This window comes from Lynx rufus, unplaced genomic scaffold (assembly GCF_022079265.1).
Source record: "Lynx rufus isolate CCGP_SWC_20201006 ecotype Redwood Valley unplaced genomic scaffold, mLynRuf1.p SCAF_9, whole genome shotgun sequence".
Taxonomy (NCBI): Eukaryota; Metazoa; Chordata; class Mammalia; order Carnivora; family Felidae; genus Lynx; species Lynx rufus.
The window spans coordinates 111,358,103-111,379,724 of NW_025814897.1; the positions used below are offsets into that span (position 1 = coordinate 111,358,103).

The 21,622-nt window shown below is 50.5% G+C and overlaps 1 protein-coding gene across 23 annotated transcripts in view; it reads left to right on the forward strand.

Moving 5' to 3' along the window:
• Nucleotides 1-21,622, forward strand: part of PPP6R3 (protein phosphatase 6 regulatory subunit 3) — a 137,745-nt gene that overhangs the window by 109,528 nt on the left and 6,595 nt on the right. For 11 of the 23 annotated variants that reach the window (XM_047070455.1, XM_047070456.1, XM_047070453.1 and 8 more), the window contains 8 exons: nt 1,307-1,393; nt 6,045-6,142; nt 7,937-7,991; nt 9,119-9,249; nt 14,693-14,814; nt 17,243-17,396; nt 18,794-18,900; nt 20,345-20,495. In XM_047070455.1, coding sequence (XP_046926411.1) covers nt 1,307-1,393; nt 6,045-6,142; nt 7,937-7,991; nt 9,119-9,249; nt 14,693-14,814; nt 17,243-17,396; nt 18,794-18,900; nt 20,345-20,495 — 905 coding nt within the window. The remainder of the gene's footprint in view (nt 1-1,306; nt 1,394-6,044; nt 6,143-7,936; nt 7,992-9,118; nt 9,250-14,692; nt 14,815-17,242; nt 17,397-18,793; nt 18,901-20,344; nt 20,496-21,622) is intronic. The other 12 variants (XM_047070468.1, XM_047070469.1, XM_047070473.1 and 9 more) reach the window with 5 other exon arrangements.

The following is a 21,622-nucleotide window of genomic DNA, read 5'->3' on the forward strand; positions in this document are numbered from 1 at the left end:
GACTTTCCCACTAACTCTCGGAAGCTACGATTGACCCCGGCACACTCACCTTCGTTGGTCACAGATTCTGCCTTTGACCTCATCTGGCCAGTTTCAGATTCTGAGCGTGCACTCCCACCTCTACCTCAGGGAGAAGGGGCCGGGGGGATCAATTGGAAATGCGGGCAATTCGCTTGGCTCAGCATCGTTGCCAGAGATGGTCGAAGAGAAAAGAGATTGATTTTATTCGAGTGGTGATGTATTCCGTTTCATAAGCCCTACCACACGCAGACCTGTGGGAGCCTCCTTCGGGTTTCTCGGTCCAGTGTTGGAACATCACAGAACAAACCAGGCCACTTTCTGTAGCTCCGTTCAGGCTCTTAGACACAGTTTCAAGGGTTAGTTAGCAGGTCACGGCCGCTCACGTCTTCCCCCGATGACCGTGCCCTCTGCCGGTTATGCTTCTGTGGAAAGTACAGGGTGAGTAACTCAGGAAATACAGTGCAAGTTACCCTCAGAAGTACAGTGCTGGTTTTAGGATTTTACAGACTGTCCATATTTATTACTGGCTATACAGCAGTCCCTGTTACTCGTGCATAGTCACTTGTGTATTTTCATTTCTAATTGTTAATACGTTCCCTCAATGCCGTGTGTCATTTATGAATGAATAAAAATCACCGTGAATTGGTGAGCAGTTCATGTCCGTGTTTTGTTTAATTTGAGTTGGTTGTAAGTCTTGAGGGCAGGGACTATGTTGTAAGGGACAGAAGGTTTGGGGTCTTTTTATAAGCAGGGTGTTCTACTGGTTCAAAGTCCACTCTAGGGTTTATGGACAATGTTCTTCTCAGAGTGGACAGGGGACGCGAGAAGTAAAAGTGCTCCTATCTAAACCTGACCTTCCCGGGGGCCCATGAGTAACCCCTGGGCGTGGTATTTTCACTCTCTGAGCTTGGCACATACGAATTATTTTTATACTTCACCTGAGCCGTTCCTTCCACCTGCCCTTTGTAAACATTTAATCGGAGATGATTGTTACAATCCCTCAAATGGAGTAACTCCCCTCTTCCCTGGTTTCCGGTGATACTAGGAACGAGAGCGAGAACACAAGTGGGCAGCAGAAGGGCGGGGAACCTGACCGTCTGGTTGAGCGAAATGGGCTTTTGGATTATTGGGGTGGATTTTGTAACTTAACTGTTAACTTATTTTTGTGCTTTGCTGTTGTTACACGTTGAGAGAAAAACTAAATGTGATTTTTCCATAAAAATGCTGATGCAAATGTCCAAAACTTTTCTCTGTTAAATAGTGTTTTACATTTTTATGCATATAGGTTACAACCTGCCATATTCATTCATCCAGTGATGATGAAATTGACTTTAAAGAAACGGGTTTCTCACAGGATTCTTCTTTGCAGCAAGTGAGTCATGCCTAAAGCTTTGCTTTTTGTTTTTATTTTAAATGCTTAATCTAGTTGCCACCTATGAGTCCCCTCCGGAGGCAGATTATGCACTAGGATATGATTTGGGGTTACTTACTAGTTAGGCAAAAGCATTAAAAATAGGAAGTTTCAGGTATGTGAGAGGAAGGTTTGTACTGATTATGTTTCCAGGGAATGTTTCACCCCTGGTCACGACAAAGCGGAATTGGGTGAATTTTCAGACTTGAACAAACCGAATGGTTCAGCGAGTGCCTCAGACATACGTGTTATGCAGACCTGTGCACCGGCTGTGTGGTTGCTTAAAAGATCCCGTAGTAGCGACCGGTGGGTGAGAATCACACTCTTCCGTGTGTCCTTACGGTCTTTTCTAGTGAAAGTTTCAGTTGCAGTAATTCCTTGCCACCCCACCCTCCTGTCCCCAATACTCTCCATTTATCAGCTGCTTCTGCCCTTTGTGGGGGAGAAAACGGGGTCTAAAAGTGACATGCCTGGATCTGTCCCTCGCCCAGCGGTGGTTCTTGGAGAGGCGGCCGGTGGTTTCGCTATCTTGACTGGATACCAGGCGCGTACCCGACGTGGGAGCTAACGGCACAAGCCCCTCTTTCAAGGCACCAGCTCCTCAGACGGACAGATGGTGCCAGGACCCCATCTTGGCACCGAGTTGCTTTGGTGTCGGGGGGGCGGGGGGAGGTTGACATAGCCCCCTTCCTACCCGGCACTGAATGTTCGCTTGGCTTCTTTTTTCTTAGCCTTTAAGCCTCATCATTTCCCAGGGCCAGGATGAGGCTGCTTGTGGCTCTGCCGACCCCGTATTTGGGCCTCCCAGTAGGCTGTCCTGCTGTGGTCAGGGCGGTTACTAAGTCAGGTTCACATTCACATTTACAGGACAGGTCTGGAGTGGGTTTTCAGCGCTAGGCTGGCTTCTCCGTTGATTCTTAACGCTCCTGCCCTTCGGAAGCCAGCCTCCCGGGGTTAGGGGCAGGGGCGGCCAGCCCACAGCGGGGGGCTGTTGAGCAGCAGGGGCCTTCTTGTAGAGACAGCAGCCCCTCGCTGCCACCCTCGTGCCTTGCCGGTGCACCCAGGGTGCCCACCTGGCCCACTGTGAGCCCTGGTGCCTACAGGCCCTTCTTCCTTGACCCCAGAGTTCTCCGGCCTGGCGGTAGCCTCTCTGCCCCTACGGAAGCATCTGGAGAGTCCTGAAACCGGCCACTCAGCCTGGTGTGAACTCCAGCGCTACGCATTGCTCACCCCTGCAGTGAAGCTCTGTGGTATAAAGTGTAAATTATCAAGGTGCTTCCGAACCTGTTGGGGAATCGCTTTAAGAAAGAGAATGCCCTCAACCTACGTGTAGATAAGCTGATGCCCTCGGAACTTGAGGCGGCTGATTTAATCTTAGGGAGTGCTTATTACAGTTCGGTATCTGGAAAGTGGGTCTCCTTCTCGTGAAATCTGATTCCATGGCTGTTCTGGGGAGGACGTTTTCTGACGCCTTTTTGGTTTGACTGACTGCTGATGTGCACATGAGGCAATCCCAGACACAAAACCGCCTTCCTGACAAAGTTCTCCACAGGTCCCGTTCCTGGGGCTTTTATCCACTTCATGGAACCCTCTAAAAGTAGGAAAAATAATTCTTCTCTGCCGGACAAGCTTCTAGTAAACACTTCTTTGCGTGCTTGAGTGACAAATCAGGTGGATCATTTTGAAAGTAAGAAATATGTTCCGAACTATTTTTTTTTAATTGGAGACGACCAGTATAGATTAAGAATTTTATGCGGGTCTCCATGATAGAATATTAGTTTATATATATTAGTTTCAGTTTCTCATTCACATTTAAAGTGAGGTTTCATGTTGATACAAAGTCCTGAGTATAGAGAGCGTAGGGCAGGCCATTTAATAAGGTCCCTTGACCGTGGCACTCACCTGTGGGCCACGTCTGGCTCAGGGGATGCTTCGCAGGAAGTTTTGTGAGTTCACGGCGTTTTGTGAGCGCCGGCAGTCTGGCTGTGCCTTCTGGCCCTTCTGCTTTCCTGACCTCTGGTGTTTGACTCTAACTCCCTCTGAATCTGACAGAGGTGTGGAGTGTGAGGAGGTCCTCTCCCTGCTGTGTCTGGAGAACTGGGGCTGAGGGCCACAGACGGGCTCCAGAGACCTGGCCGGCGCCTCCCGCTCCCAGGCCCGTGCAGGGCGGCGGTGGGGAGAGGAGGCAAGGCAGGGACTTCCTGTCGCTCCAGCGGCGCCTCCAAAGAGATCTGCTTAATAAAGCGGTAGACTCACTTCTCAGTGACTTGAACAGTCCCCGGCTTTGGCCAGGATGACAGTTCTAGGCAGTGTGGGGTTTGTGTTTTGTTTTTTTGTTTTTTAATAATTAAGTTCTCAGTAATGACACAGCCGTACGGTGCTTCCCAGACTTGGATTTCTCCAAGTCCAGAGCGCTTTTTATGTGACTTTAAGTACAATACAGTAACAGTTTTCACTTAGGTGGGTTTAGTACACATTAGCAGCTTTATTAGTAAAAATCGTGTCTGAAACTTGGAGGTTCTTTGCGAATTTGCATCTTCATAGAAGCTGTAATAGACTTAAGAACTAATGAGGACCAGGGAGGTTTGTTTCCTTTTTCCCCTAAGTTACTGCATAGAGGTTACTTGTGTCCGCCAGTGGCTATATGTGTCTCCCTAGGGACATGAACGAATAGACAGGGAGACAGACAGACGATGCATATATGGGTGGACACACGTATATCTGTACATATGTACGTGTATTCACATACATACACTTCTAATACATTCAGTGTCTGCGTGCTATGAGGCATTTAAAGGAACATTTTTCGGTTTTATGAACCCCAAAACTTCATAGTTCAAAGTCCAAAGGCACAAAAAAGTTAAAGGGAGAAAAAAAGAAACAGACCAACTGGGGAGGGACCTTCTCCCTTGTGTGGCCAAGTTTCTAATCTGTAAATAAACTCAGAGCCCGGCTTCTGCCGCCTGCTTGGAAGAATGACTTCATGATTCTTTACATCTTTGAAGGCACCACACGTCCCATTTTACCTTAGAAAACACGAGGGCGCAATTCAGCAGAATCCGTTTCTTTCTTTTGGGTTTAACGGGTGTGAGTGCTACGTGTCCTATTTTTCATTCACCTGTCCAAGCTCAGCCCGGCCTTCCAGAACTTGTCTCTGCCCTTCTGCGTTCACCCGCGACTCACTGAGCCCTGGCGCACCTTACCAAATGCGCCCCTGAGAGGCCGGCCCCCCGCCCCGTGTCACATAGTGTCACCTCCATGGGCAGGAAAGGGGACAGCACGGAAGGGCGTGAGTGAGCACGGGGGGGGGGGGGGGGGAGAGGTCTCTCAAGTTAGAGAAAAGTGAAGTTTCAGGTTCTCAGCAAACTAGATAACCGCTTTTTTCGGACCTGAGGAAAAGTTGCCTTCCAAAGCCAAATATAAGGTTTATTTTTTAATCACCTTCGATTTGGATTATCCATGCCATAATTCCCTGCCACCCGCATGAGTGATCAGGAGGGAGCAGAAGGGGCATTTCTGCAGCAGGTGTCCGCGGGGTGGAACCTCCGGGCGCTGCTCAAAAGGAGAACCGGGGAGAATTGGGTTTCAGGCCGTGGTAGCCGCCTCCCTCCCCAGCACGTGGCTTCTGGCGAGATGCCTGTGGTTCAGCTCCCGGCCTGCAGGCGAGGGCTTTCCCATCTGTCCGGAGCAAGTCCACGAGGCGGCACACACACTGTTCTTCGTCAGCGTCCGTGCCTGGTTCGGGGTGGCGTGCGGGGTGCCGCTCGCTGTCCTCGCTGTCCTTTACTCCTGCTTCAGAACATAGGACACCTTCGCCGGTTTCTCTTGTTCTGCTGGGCCTCCTTGTTGTTTTAAATCAGAACCTCAGCATTCTCGTGAAGTCCGTTTTAACCTTCCCCCGTTTGCCACCTAAGAAAGCCCAAGTGAGCCTGGTGCTCTCTAGAATGTAGGAGACAGAATGGGCTCCTCTGTGGACCCTGCAGTTGTAGGTTTTCAGCCCGGTGTCGGGTCAGCGTTAAGACTTTATCCTGTCTCTGAGGTAGGTAGGATGGAAGCTACTTTGATACTCTTCCCGGCCTCTGAGACCCAAGTCTTTTTCTTAAAGAGAACGAAGTGTCCCCGAACGTTGTGTGTTGTAGGCTGGCAGCTTTGATTACCGGTTGTGTTTTCCCCTGGTGCGGTGTTACTGGGGGGGGGGGGGGGGGGGGGAGGGGGAGGGGGAGGGGAGGAGGGGCGGAGGGAGGGCGGTGGGTCACCACTTACTGGATCTTAGGTTAAGGTTGGTTGTGTGCAGAGGTGATTGATACATCCTGTAATTTCAGACTGTCACGTGTCACTTGATCACCTCTTCGAACTGGACTTAACCCAGACCTCACTCTAAAGATAGTGGTCGTTAACATTTCCTGCAGTGACATGTGCATTCGAATTCCAAACATGTCCTTTTTTGGGTAAATTGTGTCTGAAATTATTTGATTGTTTCTAGAAAAACACACCAACTTCTTAAGCCCTAAGGCTATGTAAATAAGATGGTTTCTGGAACACAGGTGGGCAGATAGTGTGTAGAATGTCATTAGAATCATTGTATCACTGTCACTGGCCCTGGGGCTGCCAGGCCTTTTCTGATTATCAGATGCAACAAATGACGTCCAATTTTATTGACCAGTTTGGCTTCAACGATGAGAAGTTTGCGGATCAAGATGACATTGGCAAGTGAGTATATCTTCCTGTCCCCCCGTCTCGTGCGCTCCTGTTTTTTGTGAGACGCGGTTCTCCGGGGTTCCCGGGACTTGGGCGCGTTCACGGGCTGGGATGAGCCTGCCCCCACGAGGTGCCCCTGCAGTCCCAGCCTGTCGGGCCCTGAAGCAGCCGGGGGTGGGGGGGCGGGGGTCTGAGGGCCGCGGGGCTCTTTCTCACAGGGGCTTGTCGCTGTGTATACTGAGCTTTGCTCACGAGCTCTGGTCGCTGCTCTGCCTGCACCCCTCTCCCCCACCCCGCCGACGGCTGTGCCAGGTAGCGGCCCCCAGGGTGGTGAGTCCCTGCTGTAGTTGGCGGGTGGGAGTGGACCTGGTGGCCTCCCAGCCGGGGCTCCCCACGTGTGTCCTCCCCAGCCCGCTCACCATGAAGCCGGCCGGCTGTCCCGTAGGAGCCGGGCAGGCAGAGCGCTCGTGTGGGCGAGGGAAGCGGGGGGCACAGGAGTCAGAAGGGTTGGTACCATACCAAACCAGTGAGGGACAGATGTGTGGGCGATCCACGGGAATGAAAACGAAGGGTCTAGCGTCTGGCCCGGGGAAGGGAGAGGTGTTCATAAGTAAAGTATTTACGAGGAGGGTCATAGCTCACCGAGAACAGAGGTGAGGACCGAACGGCTGCTGGCGTCCGGGTGGCTCGTCGCTAGCAGTTAGGTGCTCGTGGCTCAGTGACGCAGCCGGCAGAGCCGTCTTCTGTCCCGAGCTGCAGTTTGTGGCATGTGAGAAGCTGAAGGCCCCCGGCACGGTCCAGCTGTACCCTACAGCACGCTGTGTTAGCGCAGCGGACGGAGGCTTCCCTGTAGACAGAGCAAGAGTTCAAGGCTGCCAGCTGCCCTAAGCGTCAGCTCATTTGGATGCAACATGAGCAAGGACTGCCCCCGAGGTGGTTGTGTCTGTACCGCAGAAGCGCTCGCACCAGAGCCCGCGGGCTCCCCACGCGGCATCTCGGCGCTTGCCCGTCTCCACTCTCACTAAATGTTACCTGTTAGGAATCCAGTCCCTTTAAAATGTATATTGGGTGCTTGGAGTAATGATTGATTAGAACAGATCTTTTAAGAATTATACTGACTTTAGGGCACCTGGGTGGCTCAGTCGGTTAAGGGTCCGACTCTTAATTTCAGCCCAGATGATGACTTCACAGTCCCGAGGTGGAGCCCCGCCTTGGGCTCCAAGCTGGCCATAAGCCTGCTTAAGATTCCTTCCCTCTGCCCCTCCCCTGCTCACCCTCTTTCTCCAAAATAATAAGAATCTTCCTCAAAAAATTATGTTTCACAGGCTGAGTTCTTTCACCCCTACCTTCCTGCCGATCATGCCATATGTTAGGATTTGGGGGTGTCTATTCTGTGTATGAATTTGGCCATCCCGGGAGAAAGATTAGTGTCTGAGAGCTGACAGCCCTTGGGTACTTTTTTGGGGTACCTGTTTTGACCGTTTCTTCTTTCCAAATAACCTTTTTCTTGGTTGTGTAAGTATGGCCCGTGGAACCATGGTTGTTGCCGTGGATGTTAAAGATCTTTTATGGAAAGGCTTCGAGGGTGGGTTCATTCTGTCTTACAAGGCATCCGTCCCTGCCTTTCCATCCCTTCTTCATACCGAGGGAAGAGGCATCATTTAATGCAAGTAGGTTTTTGCTTTAGTTTTACCTGTGGAGATTTTAATGGTAGGGTAACTGTTTTAAATGTGGAAGATGTTGCAAATAATGTTTCTGTCCGTCTGTAGGCAATTAACTACTCCTGTACGTACATTTTGTTTACAGTGTTTCTTTCGATCGAGTATCAGACATCAACTTTACTCTCAATACAAATGAAAGCGTAAGTATTAAATGTTTCTTCTCCTTAGCAACACGGTATACGAGAGGTGGACAGTGGGGCCTGGGGTTTGTCCCAGCCTGTGCGTGGATGCCGAGTGCGCTGGGACCGTCCGCGCCCCAGGACCCTTCATCTTAGGCTGGTATCACTTCACCCACCCGTGTCACCTGCGTGGTCCCTGTGGGGATGTGAGTTTGCAACCCTGGTTTAAGATGTGACAGGGCTGCTAAAATCGGGTCACTTGTGATTACAGTCTAGACTTCAGAGAGTGCATTTTGACTCGAGCCAGATGCCTTTTATTCCAGATGTATGTCACCGGGAGAGAAACTTGGGCTAGATCAGGGTCAGCGTGTCCTCCCCGGGCAGGGCTCAGACACCAAGTCGGCCCTGTCGGCAAATGATGCGGGATTGGTGTCATTTGAGTGGGCACGGTCCTGATTTTTCTGTTGATTGACACGAGGGACCGCTGGCTTATTGGCTGATGTGATGAGGTAGAAGGTCCTGACTGGGCTGTTGCTGTTACCGTCACTGCCGCTTAGCTGGTAAAAGCGGAGGAAACGCGGGTTGCTTTGTTGTCAGGGCGGATCTGGGACTGCATCTCGGGGGGGGGGGGGGTGCGGTGCAGGGAGGCTCTTGGAGGGAACGCGGTGCTTCTCCGGGTGAGGGGAGTCCGGGGAGACCGTGTAGGCTTCTGTGGACCAGTTTTGAATCGAGTCTTTGGAGGGGGAGCTTTCTGTGGGTCCGCAAAAGCTGGCGTTGCGTGCTGTTACGTTTCGTTTTGGTGTGTGTGACAGACACTGTGTTTTAAAATTTTTTTTTTTTTAACGTTTTTATTTATTTTTGAGACAGAGAGAGAGCATGAACGGGGGAGGGACAGAGAGAGAGGGAGACACAGAATCAGAAGCAGGCTCCAGGCTCTGAGCCATCAGCCCAGAGCCCGACGCAGGGCTCGAACTCACGGACCGTGAGATCGTGACCTGAGCTGAAGTCGGATGCTCAACCGACTGAGCCACCTAGGCGCCCCTACAGACAGACACTGTTTTTTAAAGGAAGTTTGCGTTGGTAACTTGTGGAGAAAATAACTTGATTTTTAAGTTTGTTTTATTTTTCACTCTCTCGCTTTTATTTAGGGAAATATTGCCTTGTTTGAAGCATGTTGTAAGGAAAGAATCCAGCAGTTTGACGATGGCGGCTCCGATGAGGAAGACATCTGGGAGGAAAAGCACATTGCGTTCGCTCCGGAATCCCAGAGACGGTCCAGGTGAGGGGTTTGTTACGGTGGCCGTAATCCCCAGGCGGAGAGTCGGGGGTGGTTGGGAGACGCACATCGGATCCTCGGCAGATGCACGTATGTGACCTAGAGACCGGTGCTTCTGTCGTGGTCAGAAATGCCCTTGTCAGCTGACGCAAGGTGGTGCCAGTCTGTCCGTGTCCAGTGTGACAGGAGTGCGGACGAGTCAAGGTGATGAACTTGAAAATGCAGGGAGCGTTTAGACGTAGTTCGAGAAGCGTCGTGGTGCGGCCTCTTCTGAACGGGAGGCAGTGCCGAGGAACGTAGCGAACGGCGCTCCGGGTCGATGCCCCCTCACCACTAACGTCCGCGGAAGCGGAGTTCTGTATGGTTGCCTCAAAAGACTGAAGGTTTCCCCAGGGCGGGAAAAGCTGTCTCTACAAGTTAGTCTAGCTTGGGGAGACGGGCTCCTGCCAGCGGGGGCCCTTTGGGGTCAGTCCAGTTGGGTTTTTTCCCGTCTAATTTGTTTGTCGCTCCGGCACGAGAACACGGAGTTCTTGTTATCCGAGTAGCCATCGCCAGCATCCTCATAGTCGGGAGAATAGCAGCGGAACTCTCCTGTTTTTTTCATGTGTTTTTAAGAAGTAATGTGTCCACCTGGCAGACAATTCGAAGAAAACAGAACGTATGGTGAAAAGTACAACCCCTCCCGCCCCTGCCCCACTGGCCGTTTCTTCCTCTTGCTGGGTAGAGGGCACCAGCATCCCTGCCCTTTCTCCGCACACACCGGCAGCTGTCGTGTCTCTAAGGAAGCGTACTGCTTCGGGTTACAGAAGACCCCCCTGTCGCTTAAACACAGCGATGGTGTATTTGTCTCGTAATCCACAGCTGTGTAAGGTCATTAAACCTAGCGGCTTTTCTCATGCCCACTCTGTCACCGTCTGCGTGTTGCCTTGTTACTTTGTAATGACCAGGTAGCTGCAGCTCCAGGACCAGGAAGCAAAGACAGAGATCTTCATGGTGACTTTGTTTGTTTTTGTTTATTTGTTTTGTTTTTAAGATAAAGCCCCAAACTTGTCTGTCACCATCTCACTATGAAATTCTGGGCCTCGTGTTGAGTGAATTCACTGAATGGCCATTGCCTACTACCGTTCACCTTGTGATGGCAGACGGTCCTCACACCTTGGAGCAGTCGCACCCCAGCGGGGCACCCTCTGTAGAGAGCGTAGAGAATCGAGTATGGCGGTGAAGGTAGCATCCTAGAGGACAGGACAGTTGATACCCAGAGGGAGCACAGGATGATGAGAAAAGGCAACTTTTTATTATTTAACAGCTCTGTTGAGGTGTAATCGACGTACAGAAAACTTGTTTGTTTAAATCATACAGTGTACCAAGTTTGGACATATGAATACATCCATGACACCATCATCTCAATCAAGATCATGAACTTACCCATCACCCGCAGAAGTTTCCTCCTGCCCTTTTCTATTGCCTTCCCCCATCTGCTTTTTGTTCCTTTAGAATAATTTGTGTTTTCTAGAGTTTTGTGTAAGTCACATTGCACATTACATAATTTATGTTGCTTCTTCCACTCGGCATAACTATTGTGAGAGTCATTCATGTTGGGTGATGCGTCAACAGCTCATTCTGTTTTACGGTTGAGAAGTGTTCCATTAAATGGATGTACTACCCACCGAACGGGTGGGTGGCTGTGTTTATCCACGTACCTGATAATGGACATCTGGGTTTCTAGTTTTGGGCTATGGTATCACTTGAGGGTAGAGTGGTAAGTTATGGTTATATATTATAAACCCTGAAGCAGCCACTAAGCAATAAAAACAGAGTTATAATTAATAAGCCAACAAAGGAAATTAAATCATAAAAAATACCTAAAAAGAGAACAAAACAATAAAGGCAACTGAGACCCACAGAAAACTAATAACAGTGTGATAATATTAAACCTAGGCAACCGTATCAGGATTCGTTAAATGCTATTAAACATACGATCTCATAACCCTAGTTAAAATGAAGGGATTTCAGATCGGATAAAAAAATAAGATCTAACATACGCTGCATCTGAGAAAGAAATATAAAGACACAAACAGGCTGGAAAAAAAGAGGGTCTACATATTTAAAAAAAAAAAAATTTTTTTTAACATTTATTCATTTTTGAGAGAGAGAGAGAGAGAGAGAGAGAGAGACAGAGCATGAGCGGGGGAGGGGCAGAGGGAGAGGGAGACACAGAATCCGAAGCAGGCTCCAGGCTCTGAGCTGCCAGCACAGGGCCCGACGCGGGGCTCGAACTCGCGGACTTCGAGATCATGACCTGAGCTGAAGTCGGAAGCCTAACCCACTGAGCCACCCAGGCGCCCCTACATATTTAATAGTAAAGCGGATTTCAGAGGAAAAGCATAAAGAAAAGGTCCTAAGGGGTCAGATCTTCAGGAGATCGTAACGATTCTGAATGCCTACACACCTGTTAACAGAGCTTCAGAATATGTGGGGCAGAAACTGGTGAAGCGGCAAAGAGAAGCAGACAAACTGTGGTTACCATCACACGCGTCTACACTCCTCTGTCAGTAGTTGACCACAGGCAGAAATCAGAGACGCGGACCACCGTCAGCACGGCCCCGCCGGACATGTGCAAGGCACTTCAGGCAGCAGCAGCACCAGAGGCCCTACTGTCCGGTGCATGTGAGATATTTATGCCAAGAGAAATCCTATTCAGGCCATAAAGCAAGTCTCAGTAAGTTCCTAAGATTTCAAGTCCTGCAAAGCACGTTCTCTGACTCCGGTGGAATTCAGTTAGAAGTCAGTCACAGAAAGATCTCTGGAAAATCCCTAAACACATGGAAACTAAATAACAAGTGGGTTAATGAGGAAATCAAAGGGGGCGTGACCAGACTGTCCTAGTGCTGTTTTTTTTTTTTTTTTTTTTTTAATTTTTTTTTTTTTTTTCAATGTTTTTTTATTTATTCTTGGGACAGAGAGAGACAGAGCATGAACAGGGGAGGGGCAGAGAGAGGGGGGGACACAGAATCGGAAACAGGCTCCAGGCTCTGAGCCATCAGCCCAGAGCCCGACGCGGGGCTCGAACCCACGGACCGCGAGATCGTGACCTGGCTGAAGTCGGACGCTTAACCGACTGCGCCACCCAGGCGCCCCCCTAGTGCTGTTTTTATGCACAAGTAGAGACCTCTCCAGGCCATGACCTTGGCTTCCACCTTAGGAAACAGAAAGTAGACAAAATCATTGCGACTTAAAGTCATCCTCTGAGAAGCTTGAGGAGTTGGTGCCCCTCCAGACAGAGCAGTCAAGAGAAGCAGGGGATACACGGTGCTACCACCAGGAATGACAGCAGTGACACCACAACGTACTAAGGGCATGCCGTGACTGTGCCGATAAATCTGACCCTGAGGCAGATGATCTTTAAAGACCCAGACTACCAAAGCTTTCCTGCCCCCCAAGAAAGATAAGTGGAATAGTCCTGTATCTATGAAAGTTTAATTTTTAGTTTAAAACTTCCTACATAAAACACAAAAAACTCTGGGCCCAGGTGGCTTCTCTGGTGGATTCTACCAGACGTTTCAGGAATGACACCAGGTTTATACAAAAGCTTCTAGAAAATTGAAAAGGAGAATCTAGTGCTCATGTCATTTCTAAGAGGCCACATCAGTGTGACGTGACACCAGAGCTGACATCACATGTCATGACAAGAAATGTGACTGCGTTATTCTCGTTAATGTGGATGCAGAAACGCCTTTCAAGGTTTCAGTAAATAAAGGCAACAATAATACATCATGACCAAATAAAGTCTATTCCAGAATTACAGAGTTGGTTTAATATTTGAAAATCAATCGCTAAGCATGTGGCTGAACCGAACGTTTATACCTGATAAGAATTCTTAGCAAACTGGAGGTAGAATTTCCTTAACCTGCTTAAAGCTTCTACAGTAAACCTATGGCTTGGTAGGTTAAAAAGTGGTAAAAAGTGAACAGTGTCCCCGTAAGACCAGGAACCAGACAAAAGAGGTCTCCTCTTACCATGGCTTTTCGCTACTGTTGCTGAGGCTTCTAGCCAGTGCAGTTAGTCAAGAAAAGGAAATAAAAGCCGTCTAGATCGGAAAGGAAAGGGTAAAATTATCTTTATTCACAGACAGCAGTCACTGTCAGTGTAGAAAAATTTGTTGGAATCTACGAAAAGGCTATCAGAACAGTTCACTGGGTTTGGTATGATCGCACAGCACAAGTGGGTTTGGCATGATCGATCAGTATAATCGTACTTCTCCGTACCGCAGCAGACAGTTGGAATTGAGATCACTAAACAGTCCTATTGATAGTAGCATCAGAATATTGAATATATAAGGGTAACTGACAAGATGTGCAAGGCTTGGACACTGAAAATCACAAGACAGCTGAGAGAAATCCAGAATTGATAGATGTTTATGATTTGGAACCCAGTATTGTTCACATGCCATTTCTCCCCAGATTGATCTAGAGTCAGTGCAATCTCAAGTAAAATGATAATAGGCTTTTTGGTAACTGTCGACAAGCTGGCACTTAAATTCGTAAAGAAATGCAAAACAACCTTCATAACACCGAATTGGAGCACCAGCAGCACCCGATTTCAGAACACAGTAACTGCGACAGTGGCCGTTAAGACGGAGTAGATCGGGGGACGGGATAGAGTATAAATTATTAGATATGGTGACAGCTGACTTCTGACGGAGGTGCAAGGGCAGTTCGGTGGAGAAAGGATAGTCTGTTGAACAAAAGTTCTGGAATGGGTGAACATCTGTCTGTGCCTCTTACCATATGTGCACGGGGACTCGAAGTGGATCTTAAACCTGAATGTGACGCGTCAGCCTGTAAAACTTGTACAGAAAATCCTTGTGACCTTGGGTTAGGGCAAGATTTCTAAGGTCCGACACCAAAAGCACATGCATGAAAGGAAACTTTCGTAAGCTCAAGTGCGTCACAATTAAGCGCTTCTGCTCTTGCGACCGCACTAGTAACAGGAAGGGATGGTGCGTGGACTCGGGAGGACACCTGCAAGTCACATGTCTGACGTGGGGCATCTGTGCGGGGCATGTAAAGGATTCTTGGGGCCCTGTGGTAATGGCAGCCTGGTTTTCAAACTGCTGAAGGTGGGAAAACACCCTCGAGGAATGGTATGTGGCTGGTAGGTAGGTCGGCATGTGAACAGCAGCTCAACACCTTGGCCGTGACGGCAGTGCCACAGTGAGCGGCGTTTGCATCCTGTTAGAAGCCCCCCCACGTGTTGATGCACAGGGGCCAGCGGGACAGCGGAGAGCAGGGTTAGGCAGCATGTTCACGAAGGCAAGAATGATCCAGACAAAGTGCATGTGATTTTTTCTTACTGGATGACCTTCAGAATTTTCTGGATTTAGCTGGTGACTGATAGGCATCATTAAATATTTTAGTCTTTCTTCCCCCCCCCCCCCCCCCCCCAGCTCGGGGAGTACAGACAGTGAAGAAAGTACAGACTCTGAAGAAGAAGACGGAGCGAAACAAGACTTGTTTGAACCCAGTGGTGCCAGTACGGAGGATAAAATGGAGGTAGACTTGAATGAACGTAAGTCGTCTTCCTTCTGTATTCGTCTCTGTGTGTTGAAAACCGGTGTATTTTAAAACTAGGCGCCCTGGCCTGCAGGATGGGAGTTAGGTTGAAACTCCGTCCTCTGAGTCCCCTAGGAGGTTTAAGTGTCAAGGATGGGGGCTGAGGGAAGGAGCTGGCTGTCCCTCTGAGGATGGGGCGTCTCCTGCGGTATGGATGCCCTCTGTGTGGGTCTGGCTGGAGGACACAGCGCACTGGGAGCTCCAGCCTCTGGGTGCCTGGCAGAAAGGGAGACCACGTAGATTATGAAAAGATGAGGAAGTGCTGTGTTTGTGGGATCAGCAGGGACTGTCCTGAAGGTGACACCTTAAAGCTGAAATGGCTGGAAATGGGTTCTTCGGTGTATTTATGAAGCCTGTGACCCTTGAACTTGTCCCGCCTTCGTGCTGATCTATGTCCTACTTGCAAAGAAGACTTGCATTAGCTGGCCTGTACAAAAATACCGTTGACTTCTGGAAGTTCAGGTTAATTTTTACGCGCGAGAGCCATATGGATAGACACTGGGGCTTTCCTCGGGGCTGACAGTGCTCCTGTTCCCCAGGAAGGCCTCTGTGTACTCAGTTCTGGAGGCCGAACCCCAGCTCTGGGCTTCGGGGGGACCGCAGCACCCCAGCGCCGGGGGCCTTAGCGGTAGCCAGCACACCCCCACGGTGTAGACCCAGCGAGCAAGAGAGGTTTGGTCTCTCCTCTCCTTGCTTTCCCAGCTCACCATCTTCAGGAGGAAGCAGTGGGCTTTTCTGTCTGTAGCTCAGTTAGAATCCACACGCCTTTATCAGGTTCCAACGGTGTGCCCGGGTACGGGACAGCACACAGTCCGCGTCCCGGAGCTCGGTCTCCTGAGGAAATGGGGAGACTGCCGTAGACTCTGGGGAGCTCATCTGGGAAGGTCACTTCTGTGTAGCCTAAAGCGTGGTGTGCAATGAGAGCAAAGACACAGAGACCTCGTGTCGCCCCAGGGGACACATCTCTGAGGAGGCGGCGTCGAAACAGACCTGCAGGTTGGGTGCGAACTGCTGGTGGGCAGCACAGGGAGGATGGGTTAAAGGATATAAACACGAGCAGCCAGGTGAAGAGAGAGGTCGGGACGTGGTCGGGAAGGGTCCCAAGCACAGAATCTTCTGTTCCCCTCGAGTGTGGCAGGTACCGCCTTCTGTGCACCAGCCCCGAGGCTCTGAACCCAAGTCTGAGTGTTTACGGACCCTTCTTCGGGGCCGCGTGTTGATTTAGGTCACCGGCCCTTCGTGATTTGCTCCATTCCTGGGAGGCTGGGCTGTGGGGTGGGGGCTGGAAGTGGCAGCCCTCTGACCCCCGGCTGGTTCCCCTGGCAACCAGCCCACCCTGATGCTCCCCAGGAGTCCCCGGCCGGACGGATCTGTAGCACACAGAAAGACTCGGATTCCAAGGGTTTGGGGGTGCGCTGTGCCTTCTGTGTGTGCTGACGACAGGGCACTGCGTGTGGGGAGGCCGTTAGAAGTGCGAAGTGGGGCCACACCTGACTTGGGAAGCATTTAAAGTCTCCAATTTGTGGCAGCGGAATGGCCAGCATACTGATACTGCTTCTTTCATTTTTTAACTTTGTTTTGGAATCACTTTGGATTTACGGCAAAGCTGCAGAGATCGTGCAGGGAGTGGCCGTGCACCGTCATCCTCCCAATGTTACTATAGTCTTGGTACATTTGTCAGAAGTAAGAAATTAGCATCTTCTTTTAGATGTAGCTTTATGTCCTTGTGCGTTTTTGTTTTTGTTTTTTTTTTTTCTTCCCACGGTATTTGTTAGTTGTTCGTTTATCAAGAGAAGCTACTTCATACCCCAGTGTTCGTGTTTCCAAGTTCGGGAACACAGGTCAGTGACAGACTTCCATGGAAGCCAGCCCAAAGAGACTCTTCACATTCCAACATCGCTTTGCACTCTGAAAGATACCAGCCACCTTCATCTCCTCAAAATCTTTCGTGGAATCGTGATTTCCGTAGACATCTACATATACCTTCTTTCTTGTTTCGGCCACAGCAAACTTCTAGAACGCTGCCACCCCCAGGGTACAGCGAATGCTCCCGCAGTATGAAATTGCAGACGCTTGGCCAGAAGGCCTCGCATCTGAGGGTTCAACAGAGCACCGGAAGTCATGGTAGCTGTTCCCAACCCCAACCTCAAATCCGGCGTCCTTCCTTTCCTAACTGGGACAGAAGTGGCCTTGTGTGGTATTTCTATGGGGAAAAGCAATCTTAGAAATAAGAGTTGAAATAAAAAGTAAGAATCGCCCTCCGCGGGATTGTCCCGTCCCCACCACGCTGGTCCATATTATCGTTGCGCGTCTTTTTTGAGACATCTTGTATTCCGTTAAACTACTGAAGTATTCTCAAAATGAAATTCCTCCCCTCTTTTCAGCACCCAACTGGTCAGCCAACTTTGATGTCCCCATGGAGACGACCCACGGTGCTCCTTTAGATTCTGTAGGGTCTGATGTCTGGAGCACAGAGGAGCCAATGCCAACTAAGGAGACGGGCTGGGCTTCTTTCTCGGAGTTCACGTCTTCCTTGAGGTGAGTGCCCGTGCGCCAGCTCCCTAAACCTTTCCCCTGGAGAACTGGGGGTGGCGTGCCAGCTGCCGACACCGTTCGTGAAGGTCGTGCCTGACACAAGGTTACGAATCGGTGTGGCGGAGACGGCAACGAATTACAAGGAGACCAGCCTCATCCTCCTCCCTCTCATCCAGGATGAGCTGGGGAAAGCAGTCGCCCGGGAAGGTGTGGCCCCAGGAGGTTACGTAGCAGGGCGCCGACGGAGATGCCGTCTGTAGGCGCCCGTCTGGCCCCACCGAGCTATCGGGAGACAGGGTTGAGGAGAATGGGAGCGAGGTGGAGCCCAGGGACTCCCGACAGGTGCCTCTGTGCAGGGCGCTGCCTAACGGTGCGAAATGATAACATCAACTTGTATGTCGCTTGTAGTTAGTCTGATGCTTAGGGGCGTGAAAGGTAGGGCCGTCCTTCTTGTTACTTGTAGCACTCTTCACGACAGCACCCTGTCATTTCATAGTTTTCCTGAACAGTTTTGTCCGCATTTGAGTATTAACTATGGATTTCAGGCCTTACTAGGCCTAGTTTGATTTGCTAAACGTGGTTTTATTTTGTCTACTGAGGGAAAAAAACAATCTCCACCGCCCCATTTGAAAGACTCTGTGGCTTCCCCTAATCTAACAGGCAGCGGTAACTGCAGACCAGAGGACAGGCTGTTAGCAGCTGTGGGTATGCCACCCTCGGCAGACCGCAGAGCTGGCTCAACCCACACGGCTTTACGGCGGCGGTCGTGCCAGCGGGAAGTTCTCGTTCACACGTAAAAGGGAGATTTGTGGGCAGACGTCCCCAGGGCGTCGCAAGTTATTTCACTGGCTCCGCCCTCGCACCGGGCCGCCGCCTTTCCGCCTCTGGCCGCGTGTGTGACCGGAGGTTAGGTGCCCTGGGCTACTTGGCATGTTGTTGAAGCAGCGTGCTCGCCTTTAACCCTGTGCACAAGTCATACCGCCTCTTGAAGTATCCCCAAGGCCCTGAGGCGGTTTGGCTCGAGGTAAAAGTAGGGACTTTGGTGAAAATGACACGACGGGTGCAGCTGGTGCCACACAGGGCGAGCCCTTGCCTTCCCAGCCCCGCGGGCCTGGCGATCACGCGGAGGACGCGGGACTGGTGCGTTTTGAACCTTCCCTGCGCACCTCTGGGAAGTCCCTGAGCTACTGTGCTGCTGCTTTGGCGGAATGTTTCCCTGCCCACGCTTGTCGACCTTCAGGCAGCCGCTTGTCTGCACTTAGACCTCTGTGTCGGCAGAGTCTGTAACTGACCGCCCGTGTCGCCCCAGCGAAGCCTGGATGTTCAGAGGGTTTTGTGAATATTGGTAACTGAGGGCTGTTTCCCACTGCTAACGGACTGACTTTTCTCTTTTCTAAAAGTACTAAAGATTCTCTAAGGAGTAATTCTCCAGTGGAGATGGAAACCAGCACTGAACCGATGGACCCTCTGGCTCCCAGTGTTGCCGCCCTGGGAGTGCAGCCGGAAGGTGGGTGCGGAGAACAGGGCACGAGCCTGCATGCCCACCGGCCGCTCGTGCCAAGGCTGTTCGGGCTTTAACTCTGTGCTTAGTGTTCTAGATCTAGTTTTTTCCGTCCACATAATAGGTTTGGGCTCAAGGGCCGATAGGAGTCAGGAAATCGGGATGGTAGGTCTGACGTCCACGGGGCAAGTGCTGAAGAGAAACGATGTGTTCGTTCCAGAGCCGAGCGCGTTGATTCTAGAAGGCGTAAGGGAACTGAGTTGTCAGTTACTCAGTCCTGTCAATGTGCAGAAATGGAAACAGGCCCAGAGAAGAAGAGCCCAGTTAGCCTGCAGAACCCAGTGTGAATGAGATCGGAATTAGTCACGTGTGTTTTCAGGACCAGCTGGTGCCCAGTTCTTTAGTCACTTGGAGTTTGCTTTGCTGGAGCCTTTGTGTGTGTCCAGGCACGTTTCAGGCCTAAGGCTGTTCATTTCCTTCTCACCTTTATGAACAGTTGAAATGGGTCCAGTGGATTGTCACATTATTCAAGCTGTACACGCTGTTCCTTGCAGAGGCCCTGAGCTCTTTTCAGCCTGGCGAACAGGGCTTGGGAGGAGGTTGGTGGAAGGGGGGGTGCGAGGAGTTAGTATGTGGAAGGAAAAAAGAAGTAGATAGATCCTTAGAACAAGAAGTGAGGACACGGGGAGTGGGGCCCAAGAACCAAGGGGTGGGAAAAGTAATAAAACCAGTAACTAATATTGGATTTATTTGTTCTGCTTTTAAATAGTTTATGTAGATGATCTCATTTTATCCCTCAGCAGTTTTGCACGTGGGTTTAGTTACCCCCATTTTACATATAAGAAAAGTCTTGCCCTAGGGTTCTTTAGCTAGTAAGTGGTGAGGCCGGGGTTTGAATTCAGCAGGTCTGACCGCAGAGCCCAGGCTCATAACCAATATAGCGTATAGCTCCCTATTACAGAACAAAGAAATAATCCACGAGGAACCACAGGAAAGTAACTTAGGAAAAGAAAAAAGGACCCAGTCGGACCCAATTGAAAATAGGACCCAACTGAAAGAGAGAACGAGAACAGTACCCTGAATAAACTGGCTCCTCGGCACTTGTGGGCTAAAGCGGGCGAATATATGTGGCTGCCTAGAGTGCTGTCTGCTGTGAACCGGAGCGTCCAGCTGGGAAAGCCGGCTGGGAGAGGTTGGGCGTGTGGGTAGGTGCTGAGCTGGGAAGGCCGGAGGGGGCCCGTGGTCCTGAAGAGGGCCTGCAGGACGTCTCCCTAGTGGGCAGTTTTCAGAAGCCCGTGCCCGTCAAGAACTGGCCGAGGCAGCAGCCAGTAAACAGTCTCTTTCTTTCCCAAGCAGTAGCTGGAACACCGGGTGGCTGGGTCTGCACAGAAAGCGGGGCCCCGTTCTTGTTGGTTTTGGTCCGTGTGACCATCAGCTGTGTTGCTTTCAGCTCCAGGCAGCGTAGCCATGGAGGCCAGCTCTGACGGAGAGGAGGACACGGAAAGTACAGACAAGGTAACTGAGACAGTGATGAACGGCGGCATGAAGGAAACTCTCAGCCTCACTGTAGATGCCAAGACAGAAACCGCAGTCTTCAAAAGGTAACCAGGGCTGGATCACGCTGGCAGCTTCAGGTTGTGGGAGGACGGCGGGGGGAGACCTCGAATGTTAGCATCTTTAATTTGATTCCGATGTGGGTTCAGACATTGGCCGGACCTCTTCCCAGCTTCTCTGTTGAGCCCAATAAATCTAAACGAAGACATGGAGAGTTTGGGGTCCCTGAGTGCCTTTTTTCTCTCTTTCTCTCTTTCTCTGTCTGTGATGCTCAGAAGACTGTGGATTAAGTCTAGTGGGTTCTAAATAGAGGACTATGGGAAATGGACATTTCTGTAGTCACAGTAGAAATTGACGCGCATACGGGCTCCAGCCCGTCAAAACCCAGAGGGTCAGTGTCGTGCACATCACTTTCTCCAGACACAGTGCAGCCGTGAGAATTCAGTAGCGAAATGGTAGCTTAAGAAACATTTTGGACATTAACCGCACTTTTAAATTCATGGAGCAAAACAGGGATCCTAATGGAAAATAAAAATGGAAAACCGAAAGAGTCACAAACACTTCCGTCAAGACTCGTGTGCTGCAGCGACATCCGCGCTTGCCGCTGTGGCCTCTGTGCTCCGCTGAGCCTTTCGGATCGGAAGGGGCGCTTCCCGCCTCATTAGGAGGTCGCTGCAAAACACACAGCAGGCACGAGAAGGGACGTGGACTTTCCATGTGAGCGTATACGCACACAACTTTGAAGTTAGAAGCTAGCGGGGGCGCCCGGGTGGCTCAGTCGGTTAAGCATCCGACTTCGGCTCAGGTCGTGAGCTCACAGTTCGTGGGTTCGAGCCCCGCATCGGGCTCCATGCTGAGCATGGAGCCTGCTTATGATTTTCTCGGCTCTCACTCTCTTCACCCCTCCCCCCTGCTCGCACTCTCTTTCTCTAGAGTAAATTTTTAAAAAAATCGGTAGCCTTTCTCTGCATCAGTAATAAGCAGCCAGGACCCATCATAAAAGGCATTCATCAACTGCATCAAGTTTAAGATAATTCCTGAGTAATTGAACCCACGAATCTAGAGAGAGTTGGGAAGAACTGATAAAAGCAGTCCCAGAAGAAGTGGACACACGGAGGCCACGGCGGCGAGGACGGCAGCACTGTGCGTAGAGGCCCGGGGCAGAGGACAGTTG